The sequence below is a fragment of the Oncorhynchus nerka genome, linkage group LG12 (genome assembly GCF_034236695.1).
Source record: "Oncorhynchus nerka isolate Pitt River linkage group LG12, Oner_Uvic_2.0, whole genome shotgun sequence".
Classification (NCBI taxonomy): Eukaryota; Metazoa; Chordata; class Actinopteri; order Salmoniformes; family Salmonidae; genus Oncorhynchus; species Oncorhynchus nerka.
In genome coordinates this window covers 4,399,385-4,419,526 of record NC_088407.1, presented here as the reverse complement: position 1 = coordinate 4,419,526, position 20,142 = coordinate 4,399,385, and the positions used below count along the sequence as shown (strand labels likewise).

Below are 20,142 nucleotides of genomic sequence, written 5' to 3'. Positions count from 1 at the left end.
GATACAGATACTACAGATACAGATACAGACACTACAGATACAGATACAGACACTACAGATACAGACAGTACAGATACAGACACTACAGATACAGATACAGATACAGACACTACAGATACAGATACAGACACTACAGATACAGATACAGACACTACAGATACAGATACAGACACTACAGATACAGACACTACAGATACAGATACAGACACTACAGATACAGACACTACAGATACAGACACTACAGATACAGACACAGACACTACAGATACAGATACAGACACTACAGATACAGATACAGATACAGACACTACAGATACAGACACTACAGATACAGATACTACAGATACAGACACTACAGATACAGATACAGACACTACAGATACAGATACAGATACAGACACTACAGATACAGATACAGATACAGACACTACAGATACAGACACTACAGATACAGACACTACAGATACAGACACTACAGATATAGATACAGACACTACAGATACAGATACACACTACAGATACAGACACTACAGATACAGACACTACAGATACAGATACAGACACTACAGATACAGATACAGATACAGACACTACAGATACAGACACTACAGATACAGATACTACAGATACAGATACAGACACTACAGATACAGACACTACAGATACAGACACTACAGATACAGACACTACAGATACAGATACAGACACTACAGATACAGATACAGACACTACAGATACAGACACTACAGATACAGACACTACAGATACAGATACAGATACAGATACTACAGATACAGATACAGACACTACAGATACAGACACTACAGATACAGACACTACAGATACAGATACAGACACTACAGATACAGATACAGACTACAGATACAGATACAGATACAGATACAGACAGATACAGATACAGACACTACAGATACAGACACTACAGATACAGATACTACAGATACAGACACTACAGATACAGATACAGACAGATACAGATACAGACACTACAGATACAGACACTACAGATACAGACACAGATACAGAAACAGACATACAGATACAGACACTACAGATACAGATACAGACACTACAGATACAGATACAGACACTACAGATACACTACAGATACAGATACAGATACAGATACAGATACAGACACTACAGATACAGATACAGACACTACAGATACAGACACTACAGATACAGATACAGACACTAGATACAGACATACAGATACAGATACAGATACAGATACAGACTACTACAGATACAGACACTACAGATACAGACACTACAGATACAGATACAGATACAGACACTACAGATACAGATACAGATACAGACACTACAGATACAGACACTACAGATACAGATACAGACACTACAGATACAGACACTACAGATACAGACACTACAGATACAGATACAGACACTACAGATACAGATACAGATACAGACACTACAGATACAGACACTACAGATACAGATACAGACACTACAGATACAGATACAGATACTACAGACATACAGATACAGACAGATACAGATACAGATACAGATACAGACACTACAGATACAGACACTACAGATACAGATACAGACACTACAGATACAGATACAGATACAGACACTATACAGATACAGATACAGATACAGACACTACAGATACAGACACTACAGATACAGACACTACAGATACAGATACACTACAGACAGATACAGATACAGACACTACAGATACAGACAGACAGATACAGATACAGACACTACAGATACAGACAGATAGTACAGATACAGACACTACAGATACAGACAGACAGGTACAGATACAGACACTACAGATACAGACACTACAGATACAGATACAGATACAGACACTACAGATACAGATACAGACACTACAGATACAGACACTACAGATACAGATACTACAGATACAGATACTACAGATACAGATACAGACACTACAGATACAGATACAGACACTACAGATACAGATACAGACAGACATACAGACTACAGATACAGATACAGACACTACAGATACAGACACTACAGATACAGACAGACAGTACAGATACAGACACTACAGATACAGACATACAGATACAGACACTACAGATACAGACACTACTACAGATACAGACAGACAGATACAGATACAGACACTACAGATACAGATACTACAGATACAGATACTACAGATACAGATACAGATACTACAGATACAGACAGACAGATACAGATACAGACACTACAGATACAGATACAGACAGATACAGATACAGACACTACAGATACAGATACAGATACAGATACAGATACAGATACAGATACACACTACAGATACAGATACAGATACAGATACTAGACAGATACAGATACAGACCTACAGATACAGATACTACAGATACAGACACTACAGATACAGACACTACAGATACAGACACTACAGATACAGATACAGACACTACAGATACAGACACTACAGATACAGATACAGACACTACAGATACAGATACAGATACAGATACAGATACTACAGATACAGACACTACAGATACAGGTACAGACACTACAGATACAGACACTACAGATACAGATACAGACACTACAGATACAGCTACAGCCATACAGAGCAGGTAGATAACACCTGGGATATAGAAGACAGTAGATAACACCTGGGATATAGAAGACAGTAGATAACACCTGGGATATAGAAGACAGTAGATAACACCTGGGATATAGAAGACAGTAGATAACACCTGGGATATAGAAGACAGTAGATAACACCTGGGATATAGAAGACAGTAGATAACACCTGGGATATAGAAGACAGTAGATAACACCTGGGATATAGAAGACAGTAGATAACACCTGGGATATAGAAGACAGTAGATAACACCTGGGATATAGAAGACAGTAGATAACACCTGGGATATAGAAGACAGTAGATAACACCTGGGATATAGAAGACAGTAGATAACACCTGGGATATAGAAGACAGTAGATAACACCTGGGATATAGAAGACAGTAGATAACACCTGGGATATAGAAGACAGTTACCATGGAGCAGGTAGATAACACCTGGGATATAGAAGACAGTAGATAACACCTGGGATATAGAAGACAGTAGATAACACCTGGGATATAGAAGACAGTTACCATGGAGCAGGTAGATAACACCTGGGATATAGAAGACAGTTACCATGGAGCAGGTAGATAACACCTGGGATATAGAAGACAGTAGATAACACCTGGGATATAGAAGACAATAGATAACACCTGGGATATAGAAGACAGTAGATAACACCTGGGATAAAGAAGACAGTAGATAACACCTGGGATATAGAAGACAGTTACCATGGAGCAGGTAGATAACACCTGGGATATAGAAGACAGTAGATAACACCTGGGATATAGAAGACAGTAGATAACACCTGGGATATAGAAGACAGTAGATAACACCTGGGATATAGAAGACAGTTACCATGGAGCAGGTAGATAACACCTGGGATATAGAAGACAGTAGATAACACCTGGGATATAGAAGACAGTAGATAACACCTGGGATATAGAAGACAGTAGATAACACCTGGGATATAGAAGACAGTAGATAACACCTGGGATATAGAAGACAGTAGATAACACCTGGGATATAGAAGACAGTAGATAACACCTGGGATATAGAAGACAGTAGATAACACCTGGGATATAGAAGACAATAGATAACACCTGGGATATAGAAGACAGTTACCATGGAGCAGGTAGATAACACCTGGGATATAGAAGACAGTAGATAACACCTGGGATATAGAAGACAGTAGATAACACCTGGGATATAGAAGACAGTAGATAACACCTGGGAAATAGAAGACAGTAGATAACACCTGGGAAATAGAAGACAGTAGATAACACCTGGGATATAGAAGACAGTAGATAACACCTGGGATATAGAAGACAGTAGATAACACCTGGGATATAGAAGACAGTAGATAACACCTGGGATATAGAAGACAGTAGATAACACCTGGAATATAGAAGACAGTAGATAACACCTGGGATATAGAAGACAGTTACCATGGAGCAGGTAGATAACACCTGGGATATAGAAGACAGTACCCTTCCGACTGCTGGTTCACTACCTCCAGATTCCTCCACCAGTTTGCGCTAGCTAACTCTCTCTCAGTGTGTGTGTGTGTGTGTGTGTGTGTGTGTGAGTGTGAGTGTGAGAGAGAGAGAGAGAGAGAGAGAGAGAGTTACCTGTGTGCTCTAAGGCTAAGGCCTCTTGTAGTTCAGCCATGGAAGACATGATGAAGAAGGAGATATCTTTACGACGAAGCCACCTCACACACAGTCCTCCTCTCCCTTCATCGTCATTATCCTCTTCACCTGAGAGAGTCAGAGAGCAAGGGGTTAATATGATGCTATCCCATTCATAGTTTCAGAGTTCATTCCCCAGAGAAATCTTGCTGTTTTTAACATAGTACTTTTCATCCAAAATTTCTGTGTCAACAATTATTATTATTTTTTTTTACCAGAAATGGTTATTTTCCAAAAGAAGAATTCTGTGCCTTGCTTCAGTTGTACAAAAAGGGTTGGACTGAAAACCTACAGGACAGTAGATCTCCAGGAAGAGGGTTGGACTGAAAACCTACAGGACAATAGATCTCCAGGAAGAGAGTTGGACTGAAAACCTACAGGACAATAGATCTCCAGGAAGAGACTGACAGGACAGTAGATCTCCAGGAAGAGGGTTGGACTGAAAACCTACAGGACAATAGATCTCCAGGAAGAGGGTTGGACTGAAAACCTACAGGACAGTAGATCTCCAGGAAGTGGGTTGGACTGAAAACCCACAGGACAGTAGATCTCCAGGAAGAGGGTTGGACTGAAAACCTACAGGACAGTAGATCTCCAGGAAGAGGGTTGGACTGAAAACCTACAGGACAGTAGATCTCCAGGAAGAGGGTTGGACTGGGAACCTACAGGACAGTAGATCTCCAGGAAGAGGGTTGGACTGGGAACTTACAGGACAGTAGATCTCCAGGAAGAGGGTTGGGCTGTAAACCTACAGGACAGTAGATCTCCAGGAAGAGGGTTGGACTGAAAACCTACAGGACAGTAGATCTCCAGGAAGAGGGTTGGGCTGTAAACCTACAGGACAGTAGATCTCCAGGAAGAGGGTTGGACTGAAAACCTACAGGACAGTAGATCTCCAGGAAGAGGGTTGGACTGGGAACTTACAGGACAGTAGATCTCCAGGAAGAGGGTTGGACTGAAAACCTACAGGACAGTAGATCTCCAGGAAGAGGGTTGGAATGCCTTTGTATATATCAACTACTCCAAAACATTCACAAATATTTTCAGAATAATTATTTCACAGTGCAGTTGTGTCATTGCCCTGCTCACCTTTAGGTGGCGGTGTTGAGTCCTTCTCCCTCTCCTCCAGAGGAGGGACGACTGAAACACGAACTCCTATAGAGGGGTACCTCTGCCCACCCACCCTAAACACCAGTCTGCTCCCCCGTCCCAACACACACAACCTGTTCACAGCTATCACACACACCACACACCTTCTCCACCTCTTCACCCCTCTTCCCTTCCTCTCCTCATCCCCCTCTCCTCTTCCCTCCCCTAGAGCTTGTACAAGCGTTCTAACCTCCATCTCTAGGTCCTCTCGCTGCGCCAAGCGGCGCGCGAGGAGAGTTTTCTGTGTGCGGAGTGTGTGTGTGGCGTGTGTGAGGTGTGTGAGCGCCCCAGCCAGTAGGGTGCAGGCTGAGAGCAGGGTTGACCCCTGGAGGTCAGACTGGGTTAGGGTTTTCTGGAGCATGGCGAGGTCATTGGTCAGCTGGCTGCGTTCTTTCTCTAGTGAGGATAGTCTCTGACGGGCCTCCTCAAGCTGAGCACCGAACATCTAGGGAGAGAGAGAGAGAGGAGGGAGAGAGAGAGAGAGAGAGAGAGAGAGAGGTGGTGGAGGGAAAGAGAGAGATAGGGGGAGGGAGAGAGGTGGGGGAGGGAAGGAGAGAGAAAGGGAGGGTGAGAGAGGGGCGGGTGGGGGAGGGAAGGAGAGAGAAAGAACGAGAGAGAAAAAGAAAAACATTTACCAAAGGATTGGTTGTGCTTTTTGTGTGGATGTGTCTCTGTGTATGAGTAGCAGTGTAACAGTGTGTTAGTTACCTGTATCTTCCCTGTAACAGTGTGTTAGTTACCTGTATCTTCCCCTGTAGCAGTGTAACAGTGTGTTAGTTACCTGTATCTTCCCCTGTAGCAGTGTGTTAGTTACCTGTATCTTCCCATGTAGCAGTGTGTTAGTTACCTCTATCTTCCCCTGTAACAGTGTGTTAGTTACCTGTATCTTCCCTGTAGCAGTGTGTTAGTTACCTGTATCTTCCCCTGTAACAGTGTAACACTGTGTTAGTTACCTGTATCTTCCCCTGTAGCAGTGTAACAGTGTGTTAGTTACCTGTATCTTCCCTGTAACAGTGTGTTAGTTACCTGTATCTTCCCTGTAACAGTGTGTTAGTTAACTGTATCTTCCCTGTAACAGTGTAACAGTGTGTTAGTTACCTGTATCTTCCCTGTAGCAGTGTGTTAGTTACCTGTATCTTCCCTGTAACAGTGTAACAGTGTGTTAGTTACCTGTATCTTCCCTGTAACAGTGTGTTAGTTACCTGTATCTTCCCTGTAACAGTGTGTTAGTTACCTGTATCTTCCCTGTAACAGTGTGTTAGTTACCTGTATCTTCCCCTGTAACAGTGTGTTAGTTACCTGTATCTTCCCTGTAACAGTGTGTTAGTTACCTGTATCTTCCCTGTAACAGTGTAACAGTGTGTTAGTTACCTGTATCTTCCCCTGTAACAGTGTGTTAGTTACCTGTATCTTCCCTGTAGCAGTGTGTTAGTTACCTGTATCTTCCTGTAACAGTGTGTTAGTTACCTGTATCTTCCTGTAAACTGTAACAGTGTGTTAGTTACCTGTATCTTCCTGTAACAGTGTGTTAGTTACCTGTATCTTCCTGTAACAGTGTGTTAGTTACCTGTATCTTCCCCTGTAACAGTGTGTTAGTTACCTGTATCTTCCCTGTAACAGTGTGTTAGTTACCTGTATCTTCCTGTAACAGTGTGTTAGTTACCTGTATCTTCCTGTAACAGTGTGTTAGTTACCTGTATCTTCCTGTAACAGTTACCTGTATCTTCCTGTAACAGTGTGTTAGTTACCTGTATCTTCCTGTAACAGTGTGTTAGTTACCTGTATCTTCCCCCTGTAGCAGTGTAACAGTGTGTTAGTTACCTGTATCTTCCCTGTAACAGTGTGTTAGTTACCTGTATCTTCCCTGTAACAGTGTGTTAGTTACCTGTATCTTCCCTGTAACAGTGTGTTAGTTACCTGTATCTTCCCCTGTAACAGTGTGTTAGTTACCTGTATCTTCCCTGTAGCAGTGTGTTAGTTACCTGTATCTTCCCTGTAACAGTGTGTTAGTTACCTGTATCTTCCCTGTAACAGTGTGTTAGTTACCTGTATCTTCCCCTGTAACAGTGTGTTAGTTACCTGTATCTTCCCCTGTACCTGTATCTTCCCTGTAGCAGTGTGTTAGTTACCTGTATCTTCCCTGTAACAGTGTGTTAGTTACCTGTATCTTCCTGTAACAGTGTGTTAGTTACCTGTATCTTCCTGTAACAGTGTGTTAGTTACCTGTATCTTCCCTGTAACAGTGTGTTAGTTACCTGTATCTTCCCCTGTAGTAGTGTAGCAGTTAGTTACCTGTATCTTCCCCTGTAACAGTGTGTTAGTTACCTGTATCTTCCCTGTAACAGTGTGTTAGTTACCTGTATCTTCCCCTGTAACAGTGTGTTAGTTACCTGTATCTTCCCTGTAACAGTGTAACAGTGTGTTAGTTACCTGTATCTTCCCTGTAACAGTGTGTTAGTTACCTGTATCTTCCCTGTAACAGTGTGTTAGTTACCTGTATCTTCCCTGTAGCAGTGTAACAGTGTGTTAGTTACCTGTATCTTCCCTGTAACAGTGTGTTAGTTACCTGTATCTTCCCTGTAACAGTGTGTTAGTTACCTGTATCTTCCCTGTAACAGTGTGTTAGTTACCTGTATCTTCCCTGTAACAGTGTAACAGTGTGTTAGTTACCTGTATCTTCCCCTGTAACAGTGTGTTAGTTACCTGTATCTTCCCCTGTAGCAGTGTGTTAGTTACCTGTATCTTCCCCTGTAACAGTGTGTTAGTTACCTGTATCTTCCCCTGTAACAGTGTGTTAGTTACCTGTATCTTCCCCTGTAACAGTGTGTTAGTTACCTGTATCTTCCCCTGTAACAGTGTGTTAGTTACCTGTATCTTCCCCTGTAACAGTGTGTTAGTTACCTGTATCTTCCCCTGTAGCAGTGTGTTAGTTACCTGTATCTTCCCCTGTAACAGTGTGTTAGTTACCTGTATCTTCCCCTGTAACAGTGTGTTAGTTACCTGTATCTTCCCCTGTAACAGTGTGTTAGTTACCTGTATCTTCCCTGTAGCAGTGTGTTAGTTACCTGTATCTTCCCTGTAACAGTGTGTTAGTTACCTGTATCTTCCCTGTAACAGTGTGTTAGTTACCTGTATCTTCCCTGTAACAGTGTAACAGTGTGTTAGTTACCTGTATCTTCCCTGTAACAGTGTGTTAGTTACCTGTATCTTCCCCTGTAACAGTGTGTTAGTTACCTGTATCTTCCCTGTAACAGTGTGTTAGTTACCTGTATCTTCCCTGTAGCAGTGTGTTAGTTACCTGTATCTTCCCCTGTAACAGTGTGTTAGTTAACAGTGTAACAGTGTGTTAGTTACCTGTATCTTCCCTGTAGCAGTGTGTTAGTTACCTGTATCTTCCCCTGTAACAGTGTAACAGTGTGTTAGTTACCTGTATCTTCCCCTGTAGCAGTGTAACAGTGTGTTAGTTACCTGTATCTTCCCTGTAACAGTGTGTTAGTTACCTGTATCTTCCCTGTAACAGTGTGTTAGTTACCTGTATCTTCCCTGTAACAGTGTAACAGTGTGTTAGTTACCTGTATCTTCCCTGTAACAGTGTGTTAGTTACCTGTATCTTCCCCTGTAACAGTGTGTTAGTTACCTGTATCTTCCCTGTAACAGTGTAACAGTGTGTTAGTTACCTGTATCTTCCCCTGTAACAGTGTAACAGTGTGTTAGTTACCTGTATCTTCCCCTGTAACAGTGTGTTAGTTACCTGTATCTTCCCTGTAACAGTGTAACAGTGTGTTAGTTACCTGTATCTTCCCCTGTAACAGTGTAACAGTGTGTTAGTTACCTGTATCTTCCCTGTAACAGTGTGTTAGTTACCTGTATCTTCCCCTGTAACAGTGTAACAGTGTGTTAGTTACCTGTATCTTCCCTGTAGCAGTGTTAGTTACCTGTATCTTCCTGTAGCAGTGTAACAGTGTTACCTGTATCTTCCCTGTAACAGTGTGTTAGTTACCTGTATCTTCCCCTGTAGCAGTGTGTTAGTTACCTGTATCTTCCCCTGTAACAGTGTAACAGTGTGTTAGTTACCTGTATCTTCCCTGTAGCAGTGTGTTAGTTACCTGTATCTTCCCTGTAGCAGTGTAACAGTGTGTTAGTTGTATGTATCTTCCCTGTAACAGTGTAACAGTGTGTTAGTTACCTGTATCTTCCCTGTAACAGTGTGTTAGTTGCCTGTATCTTCACTGTAACAGTGTGTTAGTTACCTGTATCTTCCCCTGTAGCAGTGTGTTAGTTACCTGTATCTTCCCTGTAACAGTGTGTTAGTTACCTGTATCTTCCCTGTAACAGTGTGTTAGTTACCTGTATCTTCCCTGTAACAGTGTGTTAGTTACCTGTATCTTCCCCTGTAGCAGTGTAACAGTGTGTTAGTTACCTGTATCTTCCCCTGTAACAGTGTGTTAGTTACCTGTATCTCCCCCTGTAACAGTGTGTTAGTTACCTGTATCTTCCCCTGTAACAGTGTGTTAGTTACCTGTATCTTCCCCTGTAACAGTGTAACAGTGTGTTAGTTACCTGTATCTTCCCTGTAACAGTGTAACAGTGTGTTAGTTACCTGTATCTTCCCCTGTAACAGTGTAACAGTGTGTTAGTTACCTGTATCTTCCCCTGTAGCAGTGTGTTAGTTACCTGTATCTTCCCCTGTAACAGTGTAACAGTGTGTTAGTTACCTGTATCTTCCCTGTAGCAGTGTGTTAGTTACCTGTATCTTCCCTGTAGCAGTGTAACAGTGTGTTAGTTACCTGTATCTTCCCTGTAACAGTGTGTTAGTTACCTGTATCTTCCCCTGTAGCAGTGTGTTAGTTACCTGTATCTTCCCCTGTAACAGTGTAACAGTGTGTTAGTTACCTGTATCTTCCCCTGTAACAGTGTGTTAGTTACCTGTATCTTCCCTGTAACAGTGTAACAGTGTGTTAGTTACCTGTATCTTCCCCTGTAACAGTGTAACAGTGTGTTAGTTACCTGTATCTTCCCCTGTAGCAGTGTGTTAGTTACCTGTATCTTCCCATGTAACAGTGTAACAGTGTGTTAGTTACCTGTATCTTCCCTGTAGCAGTGTGTTAGTTACCTGTATCTTCCCTGTAGCAGTGTAACAGTGTGTTAGTTACCTGTATCTTCCCTGTAACAGTGTGTTAGTTACCTGTATCTTCCCCTGTAGCAGTGTGTTAGTTACCTGTATCTTCTGTAACCCTGTGTAGCAGTGTGTTAGTTACCTGTGTAACAGTGTGTTAGTTACCTGTATCTTCCCTGTAGCAGTGTGTTAGTTACCTGTATCTTCCCTGTAGCAGTGTAACAGTGTGTTAGTTGTATGTATCTTCCCTGTAACAGTGTAACAGTGTGTTAGTTACCTGTATCTTCCCTGTAACAGTGTGTTAGTTGCCTGTATCTTCCTGTAACAGTGTGTTAGTTACCTGTATCTTCCCCTGTAGCAGTGTGTTAGTTACCTGTATCTTCCCTGTAACAGTGTGTTAGTTACCTGTATCTTCCCTGTAACAGTGTGTTAGTTACCTGTATCTTCCCTGTAACAGTATGTTAGTTACCTGTATCTTCCCCTGTAGCAGTGTAACAGTGTGTTAGTTACCTGTATCTTCCCCTGTAACAGTGTGTTAGTTACCTGTATCTTCCCCTGTAACAGTGTGTTAGTTACCTGTATCTTCCCCTGTAACAGTGTGTTAGTTACCTGTATCTTCCCCTGTAACAGTGTAACAGTGTGTTAGTTACCTGTATCTTCCCTGTAACAGTGTGTTAGTTACCTGTATCTTCCCTGTAACAGTGTGTTAGTTACCTGTATCTTCCCTGTAACAGTGTGTTAGTTACCTGTATCTTCCCTGTAACAGTGTGTTAGTTACCTGTATCTTCCCTGTAACAGTGTGTTAGTTACCTGTATCTTCCCTGTAGCAGTGTGTTAGTTACCTGTATCTTCCCTGTAACAGTGTGTTAGTTACCTGTATCTTCCCTGTAACAGTGTGTTAGTTACCTGTATCTTCCCCTGTAGCAGTGTGTTAGTTACCTGTATCTTCCCCTGTAACAGTGTGTTAGTTACCTGTATCTTCCCCTGTAGCAGTGTGTTAGTTACCTGTATCTTCCCCTGTAGCAGTGTGTTAGTTACCTGTATCTTCCCCTGTAGCAGTGTGTTAGTTACCTGTATCTTCCCTGTAACAGTGTGTTAGTTACCTGTATCTTCCCTGTAACAGTGTAGCAGTGTGTTAGTTACCTGTATCTTCCCTGTAACAGTGTGTTAGTTACCTGTATCTTCCCTGTAACAGTGTGTTAGTTACCTGTATCTTCCCTGTAACAGTGTGTTAGTTACCTGTATCTTCCCTGTAACAGTGTAACAGTGTGTTAGTTACCTGTATCTTCCCCTGTAACAGTGTAGCAGTGTGTTAGTTACCTGTATCTTCCCCTGTAGCAGTGTGTTAGTTACCTGTATCTTCCCTGTAACAGTGTAGCAGTGTGTTAGTTACCTGTATCTTCCCCTGTAACAGTGTGTTAGTTACCTGTATCTTCCCTGTAACAGTGTGTTAGTTACCTGTATCTTCCCCTGTAACAGTGTGTTAGTTACCTGTATCTTCCCCTGTAACAGTGTAGCAGTGTGTTAGTTACCTGTATCTTCCCCTGTAACAGTGTATTAGTTACCTGTATCTTCCCTGTAACAGTGTGTTAGTTACCTGTATCTTCCCCTGTAGCAGTGTGTTAGTTACCTGTATCTTCCCTGTAACAGTGTGTTAGTTACCTGTATCTTCCCCTGTAACAGTGTGTTAGTTACCTGTATCTTCCCCTGTAACAGTGTGTTAGTTACCTGTATCTTCCCCTGTAACAGTGTGTTAGTTACCTGTATCTTCCCCTGTAACAGTGTGTTAGTTACCTGTATCTTCCCTGTAACAGTGTGTTAGTTACCTGTATCTTCCCTGTAACAGTGTGTTAGTTACCTGTATCTTCCCCTGTAGCAGTGTGTTAGTTACCTGTATCTTCCCTGTAACAGTGTAACAGTGTGTTAGTTACCTGTATCTTCCCTGTAGCAGTGTGTTAGTTACCTGTATCTTCCCTGTAACAGTGTGTTAGTTACCTGTATCTTCCCCTGTAGCAGTGTGTTAGTTACCTGTATCTTCCCCTGTAACAGTGTGTTAGTTACCTGTATCTTCCCCTGTAGCAGTGTGTTAGTTACCTGTATCTTCCCCTGTAGCAGTGTAACAGTGTGTGCGTGTTGCTGGTCCATCTCATGTCTCTGTGCTGTCCAGGTCTCTTCTCTCTGTTTCACTGTCTCCTCTATTCTCACTAACACCCCTTCCTGGCTCTGCTGCAGCTGAGATACACACACACTGTTACTCTCACACACAGCCTGCAGGTGGGACACCTAGAGAGAGAGAGAGAGAGAGAGAGAGAGAGAGTAGAGAGAGAAAGTAGAGAGAGAGGGAGAAAGTAGAGAGAGAGAGGGGGAGGAGAAAGAGAGACAGAGAGAGAGAGAGAAAGAGACAGAGAGAGAGGGAGGAGAAAGAGAGAGAGAGACATGAGAGAGAGATGGAGGAGAAAGAAAGGAGAGAGAGCGTGAGAGAGAGCGTGAGAGAGAAAGGAGAGAGAGAGCGTGAGAGAGAAAGGAGAGAGAGAGCATGAGAGAGAGATGGAGGAGAAAGAGAGAGAGAAAGGAGAGAGAGAGCGTGAGGGAGGGAGAGAGAAAGATTTTGTAAACATTTGTAAGCTGTATTGTAAGAGAAACAAATAGCATCTCACACACACACCCTACCCTCTCGTTGGCGCGTGTAAGGTCAGAGGTGAGGGTGTCGACGTGTTCCGTTATGACATCACAGAGCTCCGCCCAGGAGAAACTACCCAGGATGCATTGCGGCTGGGAGACGAGGACGCAGCCCGCCAACAGACGCTGGAACAGACCGTGAAGGAACGACAACTTCTCCTGCAGAGACACACAGACACTTGGGTGAGCCAAACAGTAACAGAGAGACACACACAGACACTTGGGTGAGCCAAACATTAACAGAGACACACACAGACACTTGGGTGAGCCAAACAGTAACAGAGAGACACACACAGACACTTGGGTGAGCCAAACAGTAACAGAGAGACACACAGACACTTGGGTGAGCCAAACAGTAACAGAGACACACACACAGACACTTGGGTGAGCCAAACAGTAACAGAGAGACACACACACACACAGACACTTGGGTGAGCCAAACAGTAACAGAGAGACACACACACACACAGACACTTGGGTGAGCCAAACAGTAACAGAGACACACACAGACACTTGGGTGAGCCAAACAGTAACAGAGACACACACAGACACTTGGGTGAGCCAAACAGTAACAGAGAGACACACAGACACTTGGGTGAGCCAAACAGTAACAGAGACACACACAGACACTTGGGTGAGCCAAACAGTAACAGAGACACACACAGACACTTGGGTGAGCCAAACAGTAACAGAGACACACACAGACACTTGGGTGAGCCAAACTGTAACAGAGACACACACAGACACTTGGGTGAGCCAAACAGTAACAGAGACACACACAGACACTTGGGTGAGCCAAACAGTAACAGAGACACAGACACTTGGGTGAGCCAAACAGTAACAGAGACACACAGACACACAGACACTTGGGTGAGCCAAACAGTAACAGAGACACACAGACACTTGGGTGAGCCAAACAGTAACAGAGAGACACACACAGACACTTGGGTGAGCCAAACAGTAACAGAGACACACACAGACACTTGGGTGAGCCAAACAGTAACAGAGACACACACAGACACTTGGGTGAGCCAAACAGTAACAGAGACACACAGACACTTGGGTGAGCCAAACAGTAACAGAGACACACACAGACACTTGGGTGAGCCAAACTAACAGAGACACACACAGACACTTGGGTGAGCCAAACAGTAACAGAGAGACACACAGACACTTGGGTGAGCCAAACAGTAACAGAGAGACACAGACACTTGGGTGAGCCAAACAGTAACAGAGAGACACACAGACACTTGGGTGAGCCAAACAGTAACAGAGAGACACAGACACTTGGGTGAGCCAAACAGTAACAGAGACACACACAGACACTTGGGTGAGCCAAACAGTAACAGAGACACACACACAGACACTTGGGTGAGCCAAACAGTAACAGAGAGACACACAGACACAGACCAGACCAACTGTCATGTTTACTAGAGGGACAGACACTTGGCTTTATAAAACACAGTAACAGACCAACTGTCAGTTTACTAGAGGGATAAACTTGGGCTTTTAAAACACAGTGACAGACCAACTGACAGAGGGATAAACAGGGCACTTGAAACACAGTGACAGACCAACAGTCATGTTTACAGAGGGATAAACAGACTTTATAAAAACAGTAACAGAGACCAACAGACACTTGGGTGAGATAAACAGGGCTTTAACAGAGACACACACAGAGAACTTGGGTGAGCCAAACAGTTAACAGAGGGATAAACACTTTACAAACACAGTGAGACCAACTGTCATGTTAACAGAGGGATAAACAGGACTTGATAAAACACAGTAACAGAGAGACCAACTGTCATGGTGAGCCAAACAGATAACAGAGGGCTTTATAAAGACACTTGGGTGAGCCAAACATGTTAACAGAGGGATAAACAGGGCTTTATAAGCAGTAACAGACACAACACAGTAACAGACCAACAGACACTTGGGTAGAGCCAAACAGGCTTTAAAAACACACACAGACACTGGGTGAGCCAAACAGTAAACAGGGAGACACACAGACACTTGGGTGAGCCAAACAGTAACAGAGAGACACACTTTATAAAACACAGTAACAGACCAACTGTCATGTTTACTAGAGGGATAAACAGGGCTTTATAAAACACAGTAACAGACCAACTGTCATGTTTACTAGAGGGATAAACAGGGCTTTATAAAACACAGTGACAGACCAACTGTCATGTTTACTAGAGGGATAAACAGGGCTTTATGAAACACAGTAACAGACCAACTGTCATGTTTACTAGAGGGATAAACAGGGCTTTATAAAACACAGTAACAGACCAACTGTCATGTTTACTAGAGGGATAAACAGGGCTTTATAAAACACAGTAACAGACCAACTGTCATGTTTACTAGAGGGATAAACAGGGCTTTATAAAACACAGTAACAGACCAACAGTCATGTTTACTAGAGGGATAAACAGGGCTTTATAAAACACAGTAACAGAACAGACCAACTGGGGTCAGTTTACTGAATAGGGATAAACAGAGACTTTATAAAACAGAGAACAGACCAGACCAACTGCCATGTTTACTAGAGGGATAAACAGGGCTTTATAAAACACAGTAACAGACCAACTGTCATGTTTACTAGAGGGATAAACAGGGCTTTCAAAACACTAACAGACCAACTGTCATGTTTACTAGAGGGATAAACAGGGCTTTATCCCACAGTAACAGACAGACCAACTGTCAGTTTACTAGAGGGTAAACAGGGCTTTTCAGAACACAGAACAGACCAACTGTCATGTAACAGAGAGGATAAACAGGGCTTTATAAAACACAGTAACAGACCAACTGTCATGTTGACTAGAGGGATAAACAGGGCTTTATGAAACACAGTAACAGACCAGAGTCATGTTTACTAGAGGGATAAACAGGGCTTTATAAAACACAGTAACAGAGACAACTGTCAGTTTACTAGAGGGATAAACAGGGCTTTATAAAACACAGTAACAGACCAACTGTCATGTTTACAGAGAGGATAAAGAGGGCTTTATAAAACACAGTAACAGAGAACTGTCATGTTTACTAGAGGGATAAACAGGGCTTTATAAAACACAGTAACAGACAACTGTCATGTTTACTAACAGAGAGGATAAGACAGGGAGAAAACACAGTAACAGAGACAGACCAGACAGACTTGAGGAGAGGGCTTTATAAAGACAGTAACAGACAGACCAACTGATGTTTACTAGAGGGATAAACAGGGCTTTATAAAAGACAGAGAACAGACAACTGTCATGTTTAGAGAGGGACAAACAGAGCTTTATAAAACACAGTAACAGACCAACAGTAACAGAGACTAGAGGAGACAGGGCTTTATAAAACACAGTAACAGAACAGACCAACAGACATGTTTACTAGAGAGGAAAAACAGGGCTTTATAAAACACAGTGACAGACCAACTGTCAGTTTACCAGTGGTGGATAAACAGGGCTTTATAAAACACAGTAACAGACCAACTACATGTTTACCAGAGGATAAACAGGGCTTTATAAAACACTGACAGACCAACTGTCATGTTTACTAGAGGGATAAACAGGGCTTTATAAAACACAGTAACAGACCAACTGTCATGTTTACTAGAGGGATAAACAGGGCTTTATAAAACACAGTGACAGACCAACTGTCATGTTTACTAGAGGGATAAACAGGGCTTTATAAAACACAGTAACAGACCAACTGTCATGTTTACTAGAGGGATAAACAGGGCTTTATGAAACACAGTAACAGACCAACTGTCATGTTTACTAGAGGGATAAACAGGGCTTTATAAAACACAGTGACAGACCAACTGTCATGTTTACTAGAGGGATAAACAGGGCTTTATAAAACACAGTAACAGACCAACTGTCATGTTTACTAGAGGGATAAACAGGGCTTTATGAAACACAGTAACAGAACAGACCAACTGGGGTGGAAGAATGAATAGGAAGAATCAGAGACTTCTACTCCAAACAGAGACTCTTTTTACCTGAGAATCTTTCTGATTGAGTTGTCTGATCCTCTGAACTTCTGCCTGCAACTAACCACGGTCCTCCCTCCCTCCTTCTCCTAACTCCTTCCCTCGTTTTCTACCCTCTCCTTCTCTCTGCTTCTCCCTTTCTCTCTCCCTCTCCCAGTGTTGCTGGGACGTCTGTAAGTCAGTCTGTAGTCGGTTGGTCTGGAGCGTCTTTTCAGAACACTGGGATCTCAGACGCTGTAACTCTGTTACAGTCAGACACGCTAACCACGGAGCTCCTACCCCTCTACACTCTAAGAGAGAGAGAGAGAGACCCTACAGAGAGAGACAGAGAGAACCACTAAGACAGAGAGAGACAGAGACAGAGAGAGACAGAGAGAGAGAGAGAGAGAGAGAGAGAGACAGAGAGAGAGAGAGAGCCTCTACAGAGAGACCACTAGGCTAGAGAGAGAGAGAGAGAGAGACAGAGAGAGAGAGAGAGAGAGAGAGAGAGACAGACCAGAGAGGAGACAGAGAGAGACACTCTAACCACTAGGAGACAGAGACAGACAGAGACACTCTAGACCAGAGAGAGAGGAGACAGAGAGAGAGGAGACAGAGAGAGAGAGAACCAGAGGACAGAGACAGAGAGACAGAGAGACCAGAGAGACAGAGACCATAGACAGAGAAGACTCTAACCAGAGAGAGAGGAGACAGAGAGACTCTAAGAGAGAGGAGACCAGAGAGAGAGAGAGAGAAGAGACAGGAGAGAGACAGAGAGAGAGCGAGACAGAGACAGACAGAGAGAGAGAAAAAAAAAAGAGCTAGGTTAACCATACCCTCCACACCAGTGGTAACCACTAGGCCACCCTACCACCTCTACACTCTAACCACTAGGCTACCCTACCACCTCTACACTCTAACCACTAGGCCACCCCCTCCGCCTCTACACTCTAACCACTAGGCTACCATACCCCCTCTACACTCTAACCACTAGGCTACCCTGCCCCCTCTACACTCTAACCACTAGGCTACCCTACCACCTCTACACTCTAACCACTAGGCTACCCTACCACCTCTACACTCTAACCACTAGGCTACCCTGCCCCCTCTACACTCTAACCACTAGGCTACACTACCACCTCTACACTCTAACCACTAGGCTACCCTACACCCTCTACACTCTAACCACTAGGCTACCCTGCCCCCTCTACACTCTAACCACTAGGCCACCCTACCCCTCTACACTCTAACCACTACGCTACCCTAACCCCCTCTACACTCTAACCACTAGGCTACCATACTAACCTCTACACTCTAACCACTAGGCCACCCTGCAGCCTCTACACTCTAACCACTAGGCTACCCTAGGCCACCCTACACTCTAACCATTAGGCTACCATACCACCTCTACACTCTAACCACTAGGCTACCCTACCACCTCTACACTCTAACCACTAGGCTACCATACCACCTCTACACTCTAACCACTAGGCTACCCTGCCCCCTCTACACTCTAACCACTAGGTACCCTGCCCCCTCTACACTCTAACCACTAGGCTACCATACCCCTCTAACACTAAAACCACTAGGCTACCTACCCCTCTACACTCTAACCACTAGGCCACCATACCACCACTACACTCTAACCACTAGGCTACCATACCACCTCTACCCTCTAACCACTAGGCCCCCTACCCCCTCTACACTCTAACCACTAGGTCCCCCTACCCCCTCTACACTCTAACCACTAGGCCACCCTACCCCCTCTACACTCTAACCACTGCAGACTACCATACCCCCTCTGTCCCCACTCTAACCACTAGGCCACCCTGCCACCTCTACATGTCCTAACCACTAGGCCCCTACCACCTCTAAGTGACTCTTCTGTTCTGACACTCAACCACTAGGCTACCATACCGCCTCTACACTCTAACCACTAGGCTACCATACCCCTCTACACTCTAACCACTAGGCTGAACTCCTACCCCCTACACTCTCCACTAGGCTACCATCCAGGACCTCTACACTCTAACCACTGAACCCTCCTGGACCCTCTACACTGACTGTTCTGATCCAGGACCACCAGGTCCAGGGTGGTCTACACTCTACACAGGGCTAACCACTACACTCTAACCACTAGGCTCCAGGGTGGTCTACACTCTAACCACTCAGGGTTAGGAGGGTTACCGCCTCTACACTCTAACCAGGGTGGTCTATGTAGTCACCCCCTCTACACTCTAACCACTAGTAGCTGGTCCAGGGTGGTCTGGTATGTAAGTCAGGGTTACAGGGTTAACCACTGTAGTAGTCTGGTCCAGGGTGGTCTCTACACTCTAACCACTAGGCTACCCAACCCCTCTACACTCTAACCACTAGGCTACCCTACACCCTCTACACTCTAACCACTAGGCCACCCTACCCCCTCTACAGTCTGGTCTAGGGTGGTCTAGTCAGGGTACCAGGAGGGCCCTCTGTAGTAGTCTACACTCTAACCACTCAGGGCTACCATACCCCTCTACACTCTAACCAGGGTGGTCTACCATAGTCAGGGTTACAGGGTCTAACCTCTAGTAGTCTGGTCCAGGGTACACTCTAACCACTCAGGTTAGGAGGGTTACCACCTGTAGTAGTCTAACCACTGGCTACCATAGTCAGGGTTACACTCTAACCACTGTAGTAGTCTGGTCCAGGGTGGTCTACACTGTAGTCAGGGTTAGGCTACCTCTGTAGTAGTCTCTCCAGGGTGGTCTCTAACCACTCAGGGTTAGGAGGGTTACCACCTCTACACTCTAACCAGGGTGGTCTGGTATGTAGTCAGGGTTAGGAGGGTTACTCTAACCACTGGTCCAGGGTGGTCTGGTATGTAGTCAGGGTTAGGCCAGGGTTACCTCTGTACAGTCTAACCAGGGTGGT

At 44.0% G+C, this 20,142-nt stretch overlaps 1 protein-coding gene across 1 annotated transcript in view; it reads right to left on the bottom strand.

Moving 5' to 3' along the window:
- LOC135574403 (coiled-coil domain-containing protein 171-like) overlaps positions 1 to 20,142 on the bottom strand; it is a 142,096-nt gene that overhangs the window by 90,736 nt on the left and 31,218 nt on the right. Inside the window, 5 exon segments of the mRNA XM_065025993.1 lie at positions 4,268 to 4,396; positions 5,417 to 5,921; positions 12,687 to 12,875; positions 13,263 to 13,430; positions 17,260 to 17,490. Of these exon segments, the coding sequence (XP_064882065.1) occupies positions 4,268 to 4,396; positions 5,417 to 5,921; positions 12,687 to 12,875; positions 13,263 to 13,430; positions 17,260 to 17,490 (1,222 nt within the window).